This window comes from Semicossyphus pulcher, unplaced genomic scaffold (assembly GCF_022749685.1).
Source record: "Semicossyphus pulcher isolate SPU_LCO1_2020_fin unplaced genomic scaffold, fSemPul1.0.p SCAF_7, whole genome shotgun sequence".
Classification (NCBI taxonomy): Eukaryota; Metazoa; Chordata; class Actinopteri; order Labriformes; family Labridae; genus Semicossyphus; species Semicossyphus pulcher.
This window is the reverse complement of record NW_027211748.1, coordinates 14,206,157-14,228,508: the sequence shown is the minus strand read 5'-3', so window position 1 is coordinate 14,228,508 and position 22,352 is coordinate 14,206,157. Positions and strand designations below refer to the sequence as shown.

The following is a 22,352-nucleotide window of genomic DNA, read 5'->3' as shown; positions in this document are numbered from 1 at the left end:
ACCACAGGAGGGAAAAAAAGCTCATTCTGCAAAATCCACACTTTTTTTTCACTATATTTGCTCTGAATGTAGAGAAATATAGGTAGACTTTAAATCCTCAGCAGGCTTTAACTGCATTTATATAAACCCTACATACCCTGTGCGAATACATTGTAAACAGGATTAATGTGATTTATAATTCTTGAACTGGCTATATTTTGCACACAAATATAGCATATAAGTAAAGCATTATCAGGATATGAGGTGAAGTTAGGTCCCTGAAACCCTGCCTGCCTGCCTCAGAGGAAACTACTGTACAAAAAAAACTCCATACAGTGAAAGCTGACCAGCTCAGACCTGAGTGCGTCTGCTGAGCACGGCCGCGTCCTTATAAAACCTGGTGATCATCCTTTCCCACACTTCCAGAACAGGCCAGAAACCAGCTGCAGGCTAAATTTAGGCCTTTGCTTCAGGGAACTGTGTGAGGTTACAAGGTGGGTGACGCTTTCCACGATCTTTCCAATTTTATACTCTCTTGTTATTAAAGGGAATCATAATGGACAGGGTTGACACAGTAGAACAGCCGTACAACTCCTGAACTTTTTCTGACTCTGGATGTAGTTATGGTCTTTTCACTTAAGGGAGGAATGTCAAACTCGATTGTTTTAAGTGGAAATAGCTACATGAGCTATACAAGGTTTATTAAATCAAATACATCTAATTGCATATAAAAATAATTGTAATATTATAAACACTTTTGTGGACAGAAAGACAGTGGTGGATGAGGTACAGTATATAAGTATTATTTTGCATAAGTAAAGTAAAAAAATAGAAGTGCAAAAAAGGCACAACAGGAATAAGCATTAAAACATTAAATGTACCAAAAAATAGAATTATATATCATTGATATATCAATTTATACAAAAAAAGCATACGTATGTACAGGCTAATGATTTTCTGTGGTATTTAATTTATCCTCAATTTTTTTAAAATAAAACATTTGATCAAAGAACCTCAAATTTACACTTAAGTACAGTTATTTACTTTATCCAACTTCAGTTCCAAAGTAATGAATGCATTTGTTTCTGTAATGCAGTTTAATCCCTGTAGTTAAAAGTATTTAACAGACTAACACTAAAACACACTAAACATACTCGATAGATAGTCAAAGGATGGATGGATAGATAGAGATAGATAGATAGATAGATAGATAGATAGATAGATAGAAAGAAAGCAACAGTGCTTCCTTCTATCGTCATCATTTTTATACCACGTGACCTGTGTTTACATCCTCCTCTCAGCTGTTTCTTTCTTCTTCCACTTCGACACAGCGGCTCGCAATCATTACTTTACCTTTCCACGCAACTAGCTAGTTTGCACAGTTAACTAGTGGTTAGCATCAGGAGGAGGCTGTTCACGTGTGAAAGCCTGTCTGTCACTGACTGACCGTCGCATTGCACATTCAGTAACAAGGAGTGAGTTAATGCGACACGGCACTGTGAGTATTTTTTACATTTCTTTAAGCTGACAACCGTCTTCCTGCGAGTATGTCGGTTTGTTTAGTTGACACGCTATCTAAATGTTAGCTTTAGTAGACAAGACACACTGAGCTAACTAGCTGCGCGGTGTGTTTGCTAGCTGAGCATAAAGAGGCGAGCTTACCTAACCTCCTGCTTTGTCTCTGTTCAGATGATGGCGCACTCAGGCCCACAAAGCTAACGTTAGCTGGATTCATGGGCAGATGGCGACATCAGATGCTAACTTAAATACTCAATTCTGTTCAAAAGAAAACACAATTGTATCTCTCGGTTGTGAAATGTGCACCCCGTCTTTCATTCCTATGTGTGCAACGTTACAGAGCATCAGGAGACTTTTCTATATGGTTTTTCAGTCCGAAAATCACGTAATATTTGTTGTTTTTGTGGGATTATTCCGCAGCCGTCTCTAAACACCAGCAGGGATATTTCAGCCCTTTGGCAATAAAACCGGTTTAGCTAGTCACTGCTAAAGATTGAGGTTAATCGCACTGCAGAGAGCTGGCCAGCAACTGCGTTTTGCTCGACAAGTGGGAACAAAAGCAAGATGATGAATGCTCCAAAACACACACACACACAGACAGACACATGCAGTGTTTAATGTTAGTCAGCCGGTGTTTGCATGAATACTTGACTCGCCATGTTATTTCTTACTGGAGTGGACGGGCAGGATTAAAAACAGCCGTGATTTTATAACGCTTGACAACATTTCATGAAAACGCTGTTGTTGTTTTGCTCCATCGTCACACGCAGTGCGAAGAAAGTGTTCCAGGCCGCTGATTGGCTAACAGGCTGCCGTCTGTGTGGCAACTGCAGCACGTGACCAGGAAGAGAGCTGATTGGCTTCATCAGGTGTCAGTTGTGGGAATATAGGAACATCTGTGAACGCCAAAGCAAATAGTCCGAGTGAGCAGGAAAATATAATTGTCTGAGTGAAATGAGGAGACATTATCCTTGTATAACTTGTTTTTAATTGGAAGGTGTTCATTTTTATTTTTTATTTTCGTGACTTAATATAGATGGGTTGGGCTTATAGGAAACACCTCAGAGAATAACGCTTTACTGACGCTGAATAAACACACAACAATTTAGGGATATGACTAACAACTATTTTCATTCTTTCAAGTAGTAGGTTACTTTCTTGATTAATTGATAACTTTTTGATCTATAAAATGTCTTAAACCTGTTATAAATGTCTAGTCAGTAGCGTGAGATGACATCATTAAATGTATTGTTACAGTCACAACCCAAAGACATTCAGTTTAATGTTGTAGAGTAGTAAAAAAACTAAAAAATATTCACAATTAAGAAGCTGGGATCACGAAACTTTGACTTGTATTATCAAAAAAATCACTTAAATCATTTAATCGATTATCAAAATGGTTGGCGATTACTTCAATAGGTGACAGCTAATCCATAATCCAAATTATAATCATAGTTGTATCGCATAATCTTAGGATTCTTTTCCTGTTTGGTCTCTTAACCATGTGATTAAAAAATGTAAAAACATGCAAACAAACTTTTCAAATCACAAACTCAAATAATATCCAGTTAACGGTCATATAAGGTAAAAAAACAAAAAACAAACACCACATCCTAACAACTGAAAAGTTAATCATTATTTCTGAGCCATCAACATGATAGCAAATCAAAATGCTCGGACTGCAACTAACAATTACCAAATCATTTACTGGTCATTTTCTCAAGTAATAGTTCTGTCAATAAAATGTCAGAAAAAGTACAAACAGAAATAAATACCCACAATTTCTTAGGTGACATCTTTTAATCTATTGTTTTGTCCTGCCATCTTTGCAAAACACAAATATCTATTCTATTAGCATATCTGCTTAAGAAGAGACAATTAACTGTCAGTTCACCTACTATTAATTCTTCTGCTATTAGCTTCAGCTCTAGTTGAATGCACATCTCTGTGTCACAGTGCTGACAGCAATTAGCAACACATATATTTTACTCCATCACTGGCCGCCATGTGATGGTATCATTCTCACTGCACACCAGAAACAATCTAAGATGGATCAAATGTTTGTTTAAAATAACAAACATTTGATCCATCTTAGATTGTCTGAAAGCAGAGTGAACTTATGATGATTGACTACAAAGGCGATGGCAAGATTCAAACAGTTGCTTGTTCCTCTTTGTGCAATATTTGAAGCAATAGGATAAAAGCTGAGGATGAGAAGAACAAGAGAAAAAACTGAAGTGTCACTTCCTGTTGTTAGCCTCCACGGTCACATCCTTTTGCTATTTGTGGGCTAATTAACAGAGTCCAGTGAAACTTGTATAAATACAGAGAGAGGTTAATATACTTTTCATTAAGTCTGAAGATCCCAACTGCTAGCCTGGGGATGGAGTCAGAGGGAAAGGCATGTTATTATGTAAATCTTCAGGGTTGATTCACTGCTAAGCAAAACATGTTCAGAGGTTTTTCATGGCAGTCTGTCTTATATTCCAGTCTTAGGGTGGATTTAAGTCATTATATTCTTATGTTTTGGGAAATGAAAGAATAAGTCTTGATTTGACCCCAGCATAACAATATTTCAAACTAGAGAAGAAGACATATCGCGGTAATGGCAAAATATATTAGAATAGAAGCTGGTTTTATGCAGTGCAGTAAAAAGAAATTCCTTCTTCACAGAATTGTTTCCAAAACGTACATCGAGTCTTGATCAAGATTATAAACTAGAACACAGTGACGCTAAGAGAAAGCAGATCTGTAAACATGCCTCTCCCCTTTGTGTTGAATTCACATACAATAATATTCATACATCTGTAGTTGTTGTTGTTGTATTGATTTATTTGCTGCAACTAAACTTTTTAAACTTTCAGTAATGGTGGCAAAATGTTTTAAAGTAAAATTAAAATAGCTACTTCCTTTTGGGAGTATAAACTTGCGCCAGTGACCAATTGCCCCTTTAGAATATGTAGTAGAGAGTGTAGAGAGAATAAGTGCACACAGGGGCTGACGCTAGAGGAGGGGTCAAAAGGTCATAACAATCCAAAGTGTGTATCCTCTGAGATCCGTTCTGCAAATCATATTTCACCTTTTTAGATCTGGAGGTATAAATTATGTTAAACTGGACATTAAAGTGTTAAACTGATGCCAGAAGAGGGGTCATATGGTGAGTAGAATAATTATGATTTATCTACTGTGTGCTGTGGATGGTCACTGCAGATATAATGGAAGTGGGTCATTAGTCTTTGAGGTATCCGGCCATGAAATACAGAGTCGAACAAGTGAAATATTTGATCTGCTGGTGGCACTACATTAAGACTCAGGCATTCATCAAATTCATAGGGACCAAGTTTGACAAGTCATAAGGAACAAGTTTCACAAAGACCATATTTATTACAGGAAGGCTGTGTTGAATATAAAAACAGTGTTCAGGCTTTTTTACATCTTACTCACTTTGGAGAGAAATGCAGCACAGTTTTCTTCCCTTGCGTCTTAGCTCAGATGTATACTCTGGTGTATAAGATTTCACTAACCTTTTGTATTTAGAGAGCTTGATCTTTGAGGGTTCATAAAAATGACTAATTAATGATTTTCCAGCCAGTATATTGAACTTATACTGACCATTTCAATGTGGATTGTGCACAGATATTATTTTACAAAGGTACTCATGAGGGTGCTTTCTCAAACAAATAATTGTATTCAAGAATATTTAAAGTGGTGGTCTCGAAGATCTCAGTTTCATTTTCTTTGGCGGCACCTATGGCGATAAACGGTAATTGCAGGAGCACACTTCCCAGATATCCAAACAGTGTTGCATGTGTGACGTCCACGGCGTCAAATTTGTTTCTTTTTCTTTGGATTTTCACTTATTGTTGAAGTTGTATCTGTAGTCATCGATCTTTTCTTTGTTTGTTCAGCCATAATAGATTACTGTTTACTCGCAACACTTGCAGAGACCGGAAAAGCAGCCGCTTAGCTCCGCCTACCCTCTCTGGCAGACCAACCACTGCTGGGTGATGGAAAATACATCACTAACTGGGCGCCGCTTGTGATTTTTTTCTGCAAAAGTCACACCAGATAGCCAGTCTGTAATACTGCAAATGCGAGGGCTTTCATCAGTGGGCCATAGGCTCAATCACCATTGTGTTACCTCATTCAGCGATAGATAGTGACTTAACAGACATTTATTTAAATGAAAATCTTCGAGATTATTACTTGAACATCACTGTACGATGTTAACCAATTCTACTGAGGGCCACCAATCGTCTGCACAGCTGTGATGCTCTGCTGCAAAGCATTATTTTCTGTATTATATGATTTATGAAAAAAATTTGATATCTGCACATTTTGGGAAACATGCATCAGTTATAGGCCGATATCAGGCCAATATCTGTTGTAAATACCAGCAGATATATCGGTCAAGCTCGACTTGCATCTATGCACGAAGGAATACGTTGGTCTGTATGGCTTCATTAGCACACACCATTAAAGTATCTCTTTGATCTCACATGATTTCTTCTATTAAATTAGCATTTTTACAGCATACTGGCAAATATGTTTAGTATTAATAATAGATTCGACATCACAGAAAAAAACAGTAGCTTAATTTGTTTCCCACATAGTCAGATCTCATTATCTACACATTCTAAAGCCTTTAATCTCATATCTTATCCTTCAATGTGAACATTTCCGCTGCACTGAATCTGGGACAAAACGGTCACATGTCGGCCTCAAGAAATATAAATTCACTGTCAGGATTTGTATATTCACAAGTCGCAAAGGAAAAATATGGAAATTATTAATCAGAAATGTATTTTTCATGGCTATTGTGGCTTGAAGCAGAAGACATTACATATTAAAAATATCTGTCATCTGTCAAAACAACATCACATATTAATTCTGTGTTCTCCTGATAGCAACCGTGAGACTTCAGTTCAGAAGTATCATGAGATTTATTGTGATTATTTCACTCTGCTCTTCTGACATAAAGGTGCTGACATATTTACCTTTTCTGACAGAGCTTTGAATCAGCTGATAAGTTGTCTCATTCACACTGTAAATGCCCGTAGCCGTGATGATTATCAGCTTACCTCACGCATGCTGTTGATCAGCAGTGTGTGTGTACATCTTGGTGTGCTGCCTAGTAAGGCCTCTGGTATGGAGTTACGGCACTGGGGCTGATCTAGTGTTACATGTTTCGTCATCCTGCATGGTTCCGAGAGTTGTCCCTAACCAGGTCATGGCAGCTCATCGTGACCGGAGATTTGGGTGCACTTTTTATACACACACATGGGGTCAACCAAGGACTTCCTGTGTGGTATTAATGGTGGATTCTCTAGGTGTAGGTTAATTATAGCATCAAATTTGATGACCTAACTTGTCCTTTTGATTTGTCCTGTGAGTGGGGACAAACTCTAAACTCACTGACTCAAGTATCAAAATGTTTTTAAAATAATTGTTTTGATTCTTTGACACGATTCAGATTATGTTGTGTCATTTAGTTTCTGCTAAGTGGACAAGGTGGAAAGAAGTTACTGCCAGGACAGTCGGCGAAACAAAAGATTGGAAGGAGGCAAAAGTGCACAGTTTGTCATTGACATGGGTACAACCTGTAACCTCGCGTTTCAAACTCAGGGGTATCAAAATATATGTAATACATGTACATGTAATTGTATTATATTTCTGGTAGCTTGATAAGCAGGAGCAGCTGAATGCAGCCGTTTACTTTAAATAGTATTTTTTATTTACCACTTTCCTAAGACAGTATAGCATTGATTCTGTTAACTCATGAAGACTGACTGACATTTGAGGTGCATTGTTTTTGGAAATATAAGCTGTATAAAATATTTGATATAAGCCTCTAGAAGTATCTGATCAGATATCAGAATAAGACCAGCTTTATTAGCTAACTATGTGTACTTGTACAAGAAGTAGACGGAGATGAGACATTTGTGCAGATAAAAACAAAGACAACATCTCATCAGCTATAGTCTGATGACGATACAGCCTCTGGGGACAACGGTGAACATGTCGGGCATGTCCGGTTTAGGCAGCGGTTAGCGATACACGACTTCTAGCGACACACTAGTGTACCACTATTATTGGCATTGTAACCATAAGTATGTATTACCTGTTGTTGTTGTTGATGTAACAAGAACATATGTTGTTGTTTCTCTCTTTGCCTGTCTCTATCCTGCATCTCCTTCTATCCCATTTTCGGCCCATCCAGTCGAGGCAGACGGCTGTTCAACATGAGTCTGGTTCTGCTCGAGGTTTCTGCCTGTTAAAGGAAGTTTCTCTGCCAATGTGCCGAATATTGCTAAGTGCTACTCGTGGTGATTCATGTTGGGCCTCTCTTTAAATAACATAACAAAGAGTCGGTCTAGAACTGCTCTTTCTGTAAAGTGTCTCGAGATAACTCTGGTTATGATTTGGCGCTATACAAATAAAATTTGATTGATTGATTGATTGATGACTTCCACCCAAGACTTCCTTTTCTGTGCGCTGCATTGTTTACAGTCCAGTTAGCAACTTGAGAAGCGACCGTGTGTTCAGATCAAAAGTGAAACGAATTTTGCCCCTCTCTATGTCAGCAAAATAAATGGCGCCATTCCTTGGTTCATCAAATCCCCCGGGGGAGCCCCCGTTAATCTGTTTGTGGTGAGTCTCAGTTTCACTGTAAATATTAAGTTAGGCATAGGCTTCACCCTGGATAACTACTGCGGTATGAACCCCCAAAAAGAAAAATTTTTTCTTGTGATTTAGTTTGACAAAATTACGACATCATAATGCAGATTAGTAAAGAGTAAAAATTAAGCTCTGTCCTCAAGAGGAGAAGAAAACTTTGCTTGTTTGTTGAACGGAGGTCAGATCGATCATTTCTGATGCATTCGAGAAAGTCGGGAAATCTAAACGTTGAACGGCTTTCGAGACACAGCACCATGGGAATTTATCTCAAGTTGAATTTTTGATCTAGAACGGATTGTTAGCTGAACTCGCTGCAGACGTTTGTAGAGATCAATACGAAGCTAAATTATTGTCAGATGACCGCTGATGAGAGCTAAAATGGCGTTATGGCAGATTACGTTCCGCTTGCTTTTGCTCTCCACACCGCTGCTGCCTGCTGATACGTGATTGGTCAATACTACTCGGACTACAAGCGTAGTACAAACGCAAACCAGAACACTTCATGAACTAAAAAACATAAAAATGTAGAATCTGTAAGTAGAGATTATTTACAAGGTAACCTAAACTTTGAAATAGTCTGTACAGGCCTATAGATGTAAATAGGATTATGAGGGATTGTAATATTAAATCACATTACTTGAAGAATTGCACTTATTTAAAGGGGAGATAAGCATATTGTCCCAGCCAGGCCTGGTGAATAATGACCCCTGTCTGAAGGCTTATCATTAGTACAACTGTACAGCAGCGCCCAAAAGCAATTTGCCTGTAGAATAACTCGACTGACCCATTTTCCTACATTTTTGTTTTAACTGCAAGAAACTCAAAGGACTCTATGTTTTACAGAGAGAGAAAAAAACGGGACAAAAATGACAATGCTGTACAATCAGGCATGGTTAGCGAATCAGTGATACTTTTTGCCTGTAAGAAACAGCCACTGGAAAATCACCTGGCCTGGACTTCCTCCCCAAAGTCACCTCTGACTGTAATCTTTATTAGCTGAGTCAGATGTGGAGATGCTGAGGAGGCAGGGAGGGAATTCAGGACTCGACTCCCTCGGCTGCTTCTCCAGCGATACCCATTCAGTCTGTGCCGGGGTGAGGTGTTTTAGTTACCAAAGCATCTGTGAAATGTTAACAGGCCAGCATGTGTCAGGAAGTCCCTCTTTATTGATAAACTGCCGGACTTAAAAGCAAAGTATTGCCAGAAGCTGAGTACTTAAAGAGTAAGTAAGTTTCAAAGCAGCAGAGATCAGAGTGTTTTAATTGACCAAATCTATTAACCTTGCTCAGCAGTGGTTCACAACCAGACTGAAGAGAAACGTCCCACCTCTCAGTGGGGAACTTGAGTGTGAGCAGTTTAACAACAACAACATATTCTTGTACCTTTTTCAGCCTGATTCTTTCTAAGGAAGTCAAGTAATTTCTCAGTCAGTTTAAAGACAACACATTTCTAGTTATTTTTGGAAACAAAAACACTGAGCATTTGAAACTCCCCGGTGCTCAGACACGTGAATGTGCTCATTTATTTAGAGTAAATTAAATAATTTTGGGTTTCAGACTGTTGGTCACACAAAAAAAAACTAATTATGTGACCTTTTGCTCTGGGATACTGATAGACATCTCTAATTGCAGTATTTTTTGTCTTTTGTAGACCCAAACTATTAATCCACTAATTGTGAATTGTGAATAATCAGCATCAGGCAGTAATTGTAATAATTACTAGTTGCAGCACTAATAAGGACATTTGGAAGCCTTTAATGTATCCAGTACTTTACAAAGCTTTAAAAAGCCAAAAATGAGAGAAAAAGTCAGACAAGCCAAACAATTCATGCACCAGAGATTTATATTTCTCTACAGTTACCTTTCAAATTCGTCTCGGGACCTTATGAGCCTTATGGATCTCTATTTTAGAGATTTAGCAGCACCATTTCTTCTGTAGTTGCCAATTTTTTATAGCTCATCTGTTTTGTTGTTATGTTATCGATCAATGAGTAGGATTAAATTATCGTAATATTGGATATTTCTGACTTGCATCAATGATGATGATGTATTACTTATGATTATATTTTCCAGACACTTAATCATGGATGGTAATTTTTCATATTGCCCTCCCATAATGTCAGCTATTTCTGACATAACCTTGAACCTTCCCCCTGGACGTTGCAGGCTTTACAGACGTAAGCAGTATGACACACAGTGTCAGCCTCGGATGCTTTACACCATCATCAGTAAGCATAAAATATGTGAATTCAATTTAGTTTCTAAAATATTAAAGCTGCAACCTTAACAATTTCCCAAGGCCCATAATGACATTCAAATTTGCCTGGTTTGTCCTGCCAACAGTTTAAAGATAATCAGTTGACTATCATAGATATGATCAGTCACATTTGAGGAGCTGAAAGCATCGAAATGCTGGCATTTTTCTGTAAATTATTTAGGGATGCATGATATTATCGGCACATTATCGGTATCTGCAGATTATGCTTTGAAAATGACATGTCGGCATCGGCAGATATGTCATTTTTCTGCCAATATTTTCTGCCGATAAAACGCTCGATGATTCCCTAAAAAAAGGGCCACTACAATACGAGTAGACATGATATCAATTCCACTACAGGGGAGACTTGGTGTTCTCTGCAATTCGGTGGGAAAAAAACACGTGCCTAATATATCGGTATCGAAATCGGCAAAAAAGGTTGGAAAATATCGGCATATCGGATATCGGCATCCCTAAAATGATTAAATTAAATATCTGTCCATTTACTCGGGTGATAAATTAAATTCATCTCTAAAAAGCATCACACATACAGCACCTGCCAGTATACTATAGGAGATATGTCTGTGTAAGATATACTGTGACTCATACCTCATTAAGTATAATCTCTGAAACATGAGGAATAGAGCGCGTCTTCGCAACAGAGAATTTCTAGTGTGTTTACAGGAAAATCACAGGTGTAACAAATGACATCAGCGATGCTCGTGAGCCTGCATGTATTATACCAAGGCCTTTGCACATATGATGCATGCACCTGTCGTTAAGGTTATTAATTGCAGCTGTGCTCTTCCTGCTTCACTATGTCAAATCACTGTTGTGAAAAGGGCCTGTGTATATTGAATAAATGCAAACGACTGCTGTACAGGAAGTGTGTTCCAGGTTAATTTGTTCTCATGTGAAATAGTCCTCTGTAGTCTGCCTTAATGAGGACAGAATTTATATTATCATATCACAAAGCCTTCGTGCTGTATTACTGGATTATTTTCAAACATACCGGTTTGATTAATATGTGTTGCTATGAATATTAGAATAAATGCTGCAACAGTATTTCATCGAGTTCTTGAGTACCAAAGGCATTACAAAACATGAATAAATATATTCCAGACCGTCCCAGTTGTGGGATACATTTTGCTTTTATCTCCATCCTAACTCTGCTCTCGACTTGTAAATTAAATCAGACACCGTGTTCCCTTGCAGGCATATTGCCATAACGTGTTTATGTATATTTTTTTAGGTTACTTCCTGCCTGGACATGAGCGTTGTCTGAGCCGACACCCGAGGAGTCACAGCGGCAGCATCCTTCAGCCACCCGTTCATCTCCATGCCACTGTGAGGAGGAAGAGGAATCACTCATCCTGAGAACGACTTCTGCCCGTGTGTTTCTCTTCTCTTTTCCGCCATGGGGGGAGCCGTGAGCGCTGGGGAGGACAATGACGACCTCATTGATAATCTGAAGGAGGCTCAGTATATTCGCACAGAGAAAGTTGAACAGGCGTTTCGGGCCATAGACCGTGGGGACTACTACCTGGATGGCTATCGGGACAGTGCCTACAAAGACTTGGCGTGGAAGCATGGCAACATACACCTGTCTGCTCCGTGTATATACTCAGAGGTGATGGAGGCCCTCAAACTGCAGCCAGGACTTTCTTTCCTCAATCTGGGCAGTGGAACCGGCTACCTGAGCACAATGGTTGGTCTTATCATAGGTAAGCATATTGTACTCTTTTGTCACAGCTGTGTGTTTTTTATGTGTTGGAAGTGCACAGGTGTATTGTAAATCTGTAATCTAGCTTAACAATTTACTAAGACAGTGCACCACGTGTGCCTACAAATCAATGACAACAGGACAGCAATGAATTGTTCTTTGTTCTGATTATTTTAATGATTAGTCAGAAAATAGTAAAAGATGCCCATCATAATTTCCGAAAGCCTAAGGGACCGTCTACAAATTGCTTGACAGGTGCAAACCAGTCCAAAGACTTAAAAATATTTAAATTATACTAAAAACAGAAAGTCAATCATTTGTCAATCAGTTTTTTTCAGCTCTAGATGAGGCCATAACAGGTTGTAAGTAATGCTTGTTGTTCCTGTCGTGTTTCTCCTCTAAGGGCCGTTCGGTGTGAACCACGGAGTTGAGCTCCATAAGGACGTGGTTGACTATGCCCGAGAGAAACTGGACGACTTCATAAAGAATAGCGAAAGCTTTGATAAGTAAGTACATGCTTTAAAAGATTATTTCATTTAGGAAAATATGATAATCTTGCTGAGAGTTAAAGGGAATCTACACAGGCAACGTATTTGAAGCATATTTTTGGCACCCATATGCCGGGACAGAACTGCTCCAATGTTATTCAGTGCTGCAATCTCCACCAGCCGCGTATGCTGCGCAAGAGGCGGGCGTAATACGCAAGTAATTTTCTGCTGCTGCGTGTCGATGAAGCGTAGAAAGCAGTTGCTTGCTATGTAAATACATGCCCACAACCAAGGAAGCCATGTTAAACGATGTGATCTCTGCATTTTGGCCAACTTCGATTTCAGTTTCCTGTTGAAGTTATTGATCGGCTAGATGGGCAGGAAAGATTAATTTGAAGGAGCAATGAATATGTACATCTGGGTCCCAACATCTGGGTTTACCAATCCTATTCATTAATTTCTACATCCTACTGAAATACAGAATTCTGCACAATATAGAAATAAGTCTACAAGTCAGTTGCAAAGTTGTCTTCTCCTACTGTTTCTGGCAGACTGCACACTTTTTTTGCGTCACTGACACCCCTATTTATGGCCCGGAATCTCAACTACGGGGCGCTGGTTTAGCTCAGTTGGTAGAGCAGGTGCCCCATGTACAGAGTCCACAGTCCTTGATGCGCTGATCGCAGGTTCGACTCCCGGTCTGCTGATCACTTGATGCATGTCATCCCCCACTCTCTCCTTCCCACATTTCCTCTCTTTAGCTGACCTATAAATAAAGGCAAAAAGGAATCTCGACTACCATTGGCTGACTTTGAGACTCATCTTTTGCTGTAGTCGCAGCCGGTGCAGATTGCAAAATAGATGTTGCTATGACGCTTGCGTGACACGTACGTTCGTCTGTCGCTACAGTGATGGTGTAGATTCCCAGTAAGACGAATTTAATGATTGCACTCACAAAATTGCCCCTTAAATAAAGAGCTACAGCCAGCACTTGGTTAGCTTAGCTTAGCTTAGCATAAAGACTAGAAAGAGAGGGAAACAGCTGGCCTTGCTCTGTTGATTACTAACAATATTTACATGCAGTTCTAAAGCTATGTTATGTTATATGTTTATATGTGTGCTATCTTGTTTATCCATCTCCCACAGTCTTTATGCTAAGCTAAGCTAAGCAGCTTGAAACTGAGCAATCTTCCAGCTCTTGGCAAGAAAGTGGACTCCACAAAATGTTCAAATATTCCCCAAACAAAAACTGGATATATTCAAACCACAGGCAGAAACATCACATCAGCATTTTCCCATCATTGTTGGATGTATTGGACCCACTTCATGTTTTATTATATTTTCACAGGTTTGAGTTCTGTGAACCCGTCTTCGTGGTGGGGAATTGCCTCGAAATCTCAACAGACAGCCACCAATACGATCGCATTTACTGCGGCGCGGGAGTGCAGAAAGACCACGAAAATTACATGAAAGTACTGCTCAAAATTGGAGGCATTCTGGTGATGCCCATAGAGGATCAGGTAAGTGCTACAAGCTGCCAGAAAGATAGAAAATAAACACATCTTGATTGCTATTCAAACTGCTAACTCATGAGGGAAAACAAGGTAAAATAGCTTTGACCTACAAGACTGCTTATGCAACTTTCACATGCATTATTGAGCCACAACTGCCCCTGGAATCGAGCAGCCGCATAACGACACACATGGGTTGTATAAATAAATGTTTTATTTAAAATGCTGGATTTGTCAGTGTGGACAGGCTGGTGGGCATGTAAGGGGGCATTTAGAATATTTTTGGAAGTCGGTGGTGAAAATGGTTGGCAGGACGTTCAGCCAGTAAGTAGGTTAAAGATCTTGGCAGAGCAGAGACCAGAGATTTTATAATGTTTTATCTCAGGGCAGAAGTGTCCTGAGAGTACATAGAAGTACACTTTTGAATGTTTTCTTTTACATTTTTTGTTATGTCCCATCAACCTGCAAGGGACTGCTGGTTAACATTTGCCTGCATGTCTAAATCATGCACATTTTCTCAGTGGATTCAAATGCTCGTTTCATTAATGGCCATTGTCCCTCCTTAAAGTAATAATCTCACATTTTTCATTTAAATAAATATGTTTTAAGTCACTATCTATCACCAAATGAGTTAACACGATGGTGATTGAGCCTATGGCCAACTGATGAAAGCCTTTGCATTTGTAGTATATCATATTTTTATGGACTGGGGGTCTGTGGCGACATTCGCGGAAAAAATCACAAGCGGCGCCCAGGTAGTGACGCGTTTTCCATCAGCCAGCAGTGGTGGGTCTGCCAGAGAGGGTAGGCAGAGCTAAGCGGCTGCTCCTCCGGTCTCAAGTGTTGCGAGTAAACAGTAATCTACTATGGCTGAACCAACAAAAAGAAGATCGATGACTACAGATACAACTTATAAAATAAGCGGTAATCTAAAGAAAAAGAAACATTCGACGCTCAGATGAAGGCAAACAGTTTAAAAACGAAAGCGACCGTCAGCGAGGAAAATCAAGAGTTACAACAGTAACAAAGGGAGCCAACTGTAGACGCCTGGTTAAAACAGGAAGTGTGCTTCTGCAGCTACTGATTATCAGCAGTGGGTGGCTCTCAAGAGCACGAAACTGAAATATTCGAGATTGTATCTTTAAATAAAATAAACATTAACATAAATCAGTCAATCAGATATTATGCTCTTTATTTAAAGAAGGTAAAAGGCTTTAGTCAGATCAAAAACAGTCAGCTGAATCAACATCAAAACAGCATTAAAGTGATATAACCCATATCCACACAGGCCATGTAAACACCCGTGCGAACGATTTCTGAATGACATCTTTTTTCTCTTTGATGTGGCCTTTCATCAGCAGCAAGCCGACCCTCACCAAAACAACAACAACAAACAGGCTCTTTAAAAATACTCCCCAGAGTGGACACACGGGGAACATCAAAATGTAGTATGGGGAGGAGAGAGATTTTTAAAATGCTGACTCACTTCATGATTTAGCATATTCAAAGACGTGGCTGGGCCCGAATGTGTAGACGCAAGTGACGAAACGAGTTCTGTCACAGTGGTGAAATTAACTAAGTACATTTACTCAAGTATGTACTTGTTTGACATACTTGTATTAACATAGTGTTTCCATTTTCTGCCACTTGATACTTCTACTCTACAGCGCTTCACTCTACTTCAATTATTACCTTCAGTTTGTACTTTTTACATTAAAAAACATTTTTATATGATATTATTATAAAGCAATAGTCTACTAATCTATCCAGTTTAAACTAAACTGGTTCCACATTGAATTACTACAAAAATATCCCGACATGTATAGTGGTAAAAATATCTCTCTAATATGCCATCACGAATACGTTTAATGTTGATCCTTTAGTAACATTTTTCTGACATTTCTTATGTTTGTTTACTGAAGCAACATTTTTAATTTAATTTTAATTTTTCTGAAAGTTTAAAGTATATTTTATTTGTATTTACTTTTTATAGGTTATTTTTTAATACAGATACATACAGTATATTTATATATACATTCTGTACAACTGAAGAGAAAGAGAGAAAAGAAATAAGTAAATAAAATCAACATAAAAAGAGAGAGATAAAAGAGAGGTCACACCATGTTTCTGTTATATATTCATGGGTTTGTCCATTCAGCCCTTTTAATTGACATTTCTAATTTAACTTAAGTAAAGAATCTGACTCTTCTTCCAACCCTGTTCAGACCTCTTTTTACACTTATTTTCTGAGCTTACATAAAATGACATCTAAATGTCATGATGATCATACTGTACCTTTATGCTTATGCTGTTTACACGTGAAAGCCTCCATTCGGTTCTGTTAGCCTTGGTTCACCTCAGTCAGCGTGCAGCAATGTAAGACCCTTAATCAAATACCATTAAGAGCATGCCCATTTTAAACAGAACAAAATGTAACATGAAAACATCTATATCTTGGTGATATTGAAAAGAAAAAAATAAGTAACCACTTAGAGACCTTGTGCCGTGGCAGTGAGTGTTACCCTGTTGAATGCAGTCCATGATGTATGAGATGTATATGAATGGATGAGCCTGTGTCTGGCCTCAAGGCGTCCGCAGTATCTGCTCGTATTAATGGACCCATTGTGTGCCACTTGAATGCCCCCCAGACCATTAACCCCTCCCCCTAACAAGATTTATACCCACTATATTAACATGCGTGATGAGTCCTCAGCCTCATGTGGTTTAATTGTGTTTTGATGACTGTCACGCTGTGGACGTGTAATTACTTGTTATGGCCGCAGCAGCCTGATATCAAGCGCATCCTGAAGGCCATCTCTGACACAACATAACTCCTCACACCGGCAGACATGTTGATGGTGTGTCTGGTTTAAGATGGGCGATGCGCTGTGTAGTATAACTGCATCAATTGGTTCAATAATTGATTAGCCAATCGATGAAATGAAATGCCTATAGTCCATATAATTGAATAATCGTTTGAAACAAACATAACAAGGCTTTTCAAATGTTACAGATTGCATCATAATCTAAGGATCGTTGAGCTTTTGACTGTAGGTCTGATAAAACAAGACATTTCCACATGTTTTATGCATGAAACCTTGTTTTCAATGAGGGTACTTTACTGCTGCAAATATGATTATGATTTAATATTTCCCTTACAGCAATTAATTACTTCCTTTTAGATTTGCCTGAAGAAAGAAAAGATAATAAATGTCAATACTGCAGTACATATTTAAAAGGACTTTGATATAGGATTTTACCCACCTCCAGTCCCTGGTCCATTCGTTTGTACACCTAGCGCATTGGCAGTAATTTATTCACACACAGAGGCGAGTGTGGTAATGGAGTTAATATTTCATGCACCTGTTTGATATAGCTGCGTACATGCAAATGCAAAGGAGGGCCCATTTCTTCTCCAGAGACATGGTTCATATGTCTCTAGTTACACAGTGTATGTACATCTGCCATCCCTAATGAACACCTGGAGTTTAAAGTAAGATGATCAGAAGTGTGAATGTCTTATAATGAATAAGCAAATAGTGTGTTTAAACTGACATAATTGGGTGTATTGCTGGCATCTGTATTGAATCAAAGACATATAAGAATAATGAGTGATGATAGAGGGGTGAAATATACACCCAACCAAGATGTTAGTTCACCAAGATAACAAGTTCACCCGTTGGAAAAAATGAACATATTTTTTAAGAAACTGCTGGTTTAGACCCTTAGCTCTGGCTCCCTAATGTTGCACAGTATTTCATATTTATAAGTGCTCAGTGCTGAGTTCAGGTTTTCTTTCTTTATGCAGCTGACCCAGATAACCAGGACTGGCCAGTGCACATGGGAGAGCAAAAACATCTTGGCGGTGTCCTTTGCCCCCCTGGTCCAGCAGAGCAGAGCTGATGGAGAGAAGCCTGACACTGTCCAGCTGCGTAAGTTTACAGCCTCTGTCTTCAACAAAAGCCTTTGTTTCGTCCTATTATGTCAACGGGTGTTGAAGTATAAAGCAGGCAGTTTTTTCAGACAGTGCGTTTAAAGTGATGTGATGAAACACGTCCTATAGCGATATCTGCTTTGACATGAGAAGCTGGCCTCGCAGCTGCTTCATTGAGCCTCTTCTTTTGTTTCCGTGAAAAACTAAGATGTAGTTTCCTCTTGGACTGCCTCACTTGTTTATGCTGACCTAGTTGAAGAAATGGTGCAGTTGTATGGATTATTCTTATTTTTGTGGCGCATCGCCCTGAAGGACTGTGTCATCTCTCTTTGTCCTCAGCGCCGGTGACTGTCCGCAGCCTTCAGGACCTGTCTCGCATCTACATCCGCCGCACGCTCAGAAACCTGGCCAACGAGGACAGTCAGGGGAAGGGGACGGTGCAACGAGTTCCCCAGAAGCGCAAACGCAGGCGCTGCCGACGGCGACGCATCAACACCTACGTTTTTGTGGGCAATCAGCTGATCCCGCAAATGGTGGAGAGCGAGGAAGAGGAGCACAACGAGGAAGAGCACAAGGAAGTGGAGGAGGAGGAGGACAGAGACATTGGCGACATTGAAATCCTCAAGCAAGTGAACATGTTGAGAGACCAAATAATGGCTCTGCCGCTGCCTGAGTCACTGAAAGCATATTTGCTGTATTTCAGAGAGAAATGACTGATTCACTTGATTTTCACTCTTAATGGGTGCAGCGCCTGCTGAAATGTTTTTCACCCCTTTCAGTACAAATGTAGCATTATTTCCATTAAATCTTGATGGCAAAACTGTAATGGAAAGCAACGTCAAAGATAATACTGGATAATAATGTTATGATTGTCATGAGTTGTTGGATTTTGTTGACTTTTTTTTCCTTTTGATTTGTATATCAAAAACAAAAAAACAATGTAAAAAAATATACTTTACGGACATAGGTTCAGAAATCTGTTTTGAGATTCAGATTTTATCACAATGTCAGGATTTCTGCAGAAGAGTGCAGATTAAAAATTGTACAAAAGACAAAGTTCTTACTATATTTGTTAAAATATGATCATGCTAAGATGAAGACTTTTATTGCAGCTTTTTTAGAAGCTTTAACTTACTATCAGCGTCGGCGGATTCACTGATGCTGAACGCAGCAAAAGACACTGAGAGGCAAAATTAGGACAAATCCTCCCATTTGGGGTTTAAGAGTAAGATGTTGCATAATCATGAATGGGACACTTCAGTCATTACTTTTCTTGATATTTCACTTTCAGTCGAAATGTTTTGTACCTTCCTATTACGAAAAAATCATTGAGAGACCTGAGTGGTTCATAATTTTTTCTACAGGGCACCTTTTGATGTAACTTTTTCTACAGGGTGCTGACATAATGTGTTTTCTCACTTTGCATTTGACTAGCTGTCATCCTACTTGATATGAAAAGGTGTCATAGGCCCTCTCCTCTTCCCTCTGTTGATGCAACTAGTATAATAGTTTAATTAATCATGTAAGAGGTTTGAAGTAACAATAAAGTTGATGATGGTTTTTTTTTTCTTTTAAGGGGATTCTGGTAAAGAGAGGAGATGCGAGTCAATAATGAGTACATGCATGAATATACTGTATATGTGTTGGGTGTTCCTGACTTTGCTTCACATCTTACGATCGGTCACCGGCGGTGAAGTCCCTGGTGATCGAGCTCGGAAACGTTTTGAAAAAAAACAAGGATGTAAACTATATTAATCAATTCGATGGCCTTGAGACGAATCTCCAAATTTGTATAGTACCGCATTTTTTTTTTTTAATCGACAACAATGCAAATCAGAATCACTGAGGATTTCGAAGCCTTTTTTTTATCCTGGACTGAAGAAGTGTCCAATAAAGCACCTTATTCTGCAGTCCTCAAGTGAAAACAAACAAAGTTTTATTGTGGACTGGACTTGTTGTGATGTAATCCTGTTAAATCAAAGTACAATTTGCTTGCAGAACTTCCCTAATTGTGATGGCCTTCAAGTGCCAATGTACCCATCACACTAGGACGTCTGTGAATTCTCCGGCACAATAAATTAACCCCTAAAACAAACGGTGTATTACTACCAAAAAAAGAGAGAAAACATTCCACGGTGAAAAAAGAAAATAGCACATCACTGATCGATGTCACACTCTTTTCTTCATGCTTTACTGTCACAGACTTGGAAATTTTCCTTCATCTTACTTTGAATGCATATTTTAGTATTCCACAAGCTGAGTTGAATGTTGTTGATATTAATTCTATTCGATATAAAAGTGGTTATATATCTGTATTGTTATCATAGGATTCTGCATACCGTTTAAGTTGCATTTGGTTTGTTGTAGCGCCCTCTTGCTGTACTGTATTTTGACACTGGGAACTCTGTAGATCAAAACTCCACTGCTGTCTGTTTAAATAGATAAGACATATTAGTGCATTATGTTCTGGTGTAATGAAAAATATTTTGTTTGGAGATGGGGGTGGTTATTATATTAGTAATTTTGTGTGTGAATACGTTTACTTTTTTTCTTTTTTTACATTCATCAAAGAGCTTTCCAAGTAAGCAATAATGGAACAATTTCTCAGCTTATAATTACCACAAAGAAAATAGTCCCATTTAATTTGCGTAGTATCCATTAAAATTCACATGACCAATTACAGGCATGCGACAGTTTATAAACCATTCTCTGAAATATAATAGCTAATTAGAGAGCACATTAAGTATTGAAAGCAGGGGACCTACAACCTCGACTCTCAGGTCACGCCTTGCACCAAAGTTAATGGGACTGCTATGATTACGTTTTAATGTGGACGAGAGTTGACGACAAAAATGGCACCCAGAGCAGACCCAAGTCATAACCGATTCTCAAATTTTATATTAAGTTCATTTGTCAACAGCCAAAACAGCTCTGTTGCTGTTTATCGGGCCTATAGGATGATTTCTCATAGAGTGTGCAGTTCATTTTGAAGATGTGTTGTTCCTCCGTAAATGTTTGGCACAAAAATAAAGGTCACAATCACATTATGTCTCCTCTTATCATTGTAAACTCTCTTTTTTAGTGTTTTTGTTCCTCTGCCTTCTCTGCGTTTGTTCTCTGACGTGGTGAAAGTGTCGAGTGAGTCATCATTGCAGGCAGACGTGAAGAAGAAACAGTTGTAAAAGTGCAATTCTGGCATCCTTTTGCAAGCTTAATGACCTTTTTTTTTTTTTGTCACTGCTGCTTAGAAAGATGTTCCCTTTTCCAACTCGTCTTGGGCTTTTATGGCTGATGCCTTTGCTGTTCTTAAGTTAATATTAATCAATTGAAATATTTAGGGATGGGCTATGTGAATTTAATGAACAAAAAAAACATCAGTTACATCTCTTGATGCAGCACTGACTTGCTCATCAAGTAAAAAGGCCCTTAAGAAACCTCAAGACTATGTGGTAAAAATTAATAGTGTAATATATTTGATGTCTGACAGACCTCCTCTGCCTTTGACCACAGGAAACAATGAGGTAACATGGCTGTAAGACGCGTAATTTGATGGAAAAAGAAGTTGCTATGAATATATTTTCTGTCTACTTTACATTTCACTTTTGATGAAATATGAAACTGTGAAGCTACATTTTGTGATAGGGGATTTACTTGAAGCTTGTGTTGTTTTATTTTCAAGAAGATTTATGAGAATTAGTGACACGCTAAGGTGGAGTAATAAACAAAGAGACCAGGCTCTTTCCTGATTATAAATCTTTACTGTCAACTCATTATCCCAAAAAAGTGTCGTGTATTTCAATTGAAATAAGCTAACCCAACACTGATATTTCCTATAACTTATCTTGGTAGCTTTATTTATATTCAGAATATAGTTTTAAACTTTATTTGACTGCACAGCATGAGTTTGTAATGACTGACCGACCAGTCAACCACTGCTTGTGAGGAGCATATACATAATTGATGCAAAACTCTCCTTACTTTGCCTGCAGGAAACAGAAGTAATGTGGACGCAAGTGTTTGATGTAAGCAGAACCTGCTGAGTAAAAGCAATTTTTGAACCATGAGAAAATATTATATTTATTTAAATAGTATGGGTTTTTACAAAAAATGGGTTTTTCGATTACTTTTAATAGACACATCCAATTTTTGATGTGCTTACATTGTACGTGATGTATTAACAATATGACAAGTAATACTGTACCTTATATGGTTATTTGAGTGAAAATATAGTTTAAATATGTCTTTATTGAGTAGAGTTATAAGTA

At 38.6% G+C, this 22,352-nt stretch overlaps 1 protein-coding gene across 1 annotated transcript; it reads left to right on the top strand.

Moving 5' to 3' along the window:
* Positions 1 to 1,291: 1,291 nt before the first annotated feature.
* On the top strand, positions 1,292 to 21,134 carry pcmtd1 (protein-L-isoaspartate (D-aspartate) O-methyltransferase domain containing 1). Its single transcript, XM_069685468.1, has 6 exons — positions 1,292 to 1,477; positions 11,684 to 12,155; positions 12,558 to 12,660; positions 13,991 to 14,162; positions 17,962 to 18,085; positions 18,427 to 21,134. Exons 2-6 carry the CDS (start codon positions 11,849 to 11,851, stop codon positions 18,798 to 18,800), a joined length of 1,080 nt encoding a protein of 359 aa, XP_069541569.1. The 5' UTR covers positions 1,292 to 1,477; positions 11,684 to 11,848; the 3' UTR covers positions 18,801 to 21,134.
* Positions 21,135 to 22,352: the final 1,218 nt, after the last annotated feature.

Coding starts and splice junctions, on each gene's coding strand:
- pcmtd1 (XM_069685468.1), top strand. CDS start 11,849: ATGGGGGGAGCCGTGAGCGCTGGGGAGGACAATGACGACCTCATTGAT. Junction 12,156..12,557: donor AATGGTTGGTCTTATCATAG/GTAAGCATATTG, acceptor TTCTCCTCTAAG/GGCCGTTCGGTGTGAACCAC. Junction 12,661..13,990: donor AATAGCGAAAGCTTTGATAA/GTAAGTACATGC, acceptor ATATTTTCACAG/GTTTGAGTTCTGTGAACCCG.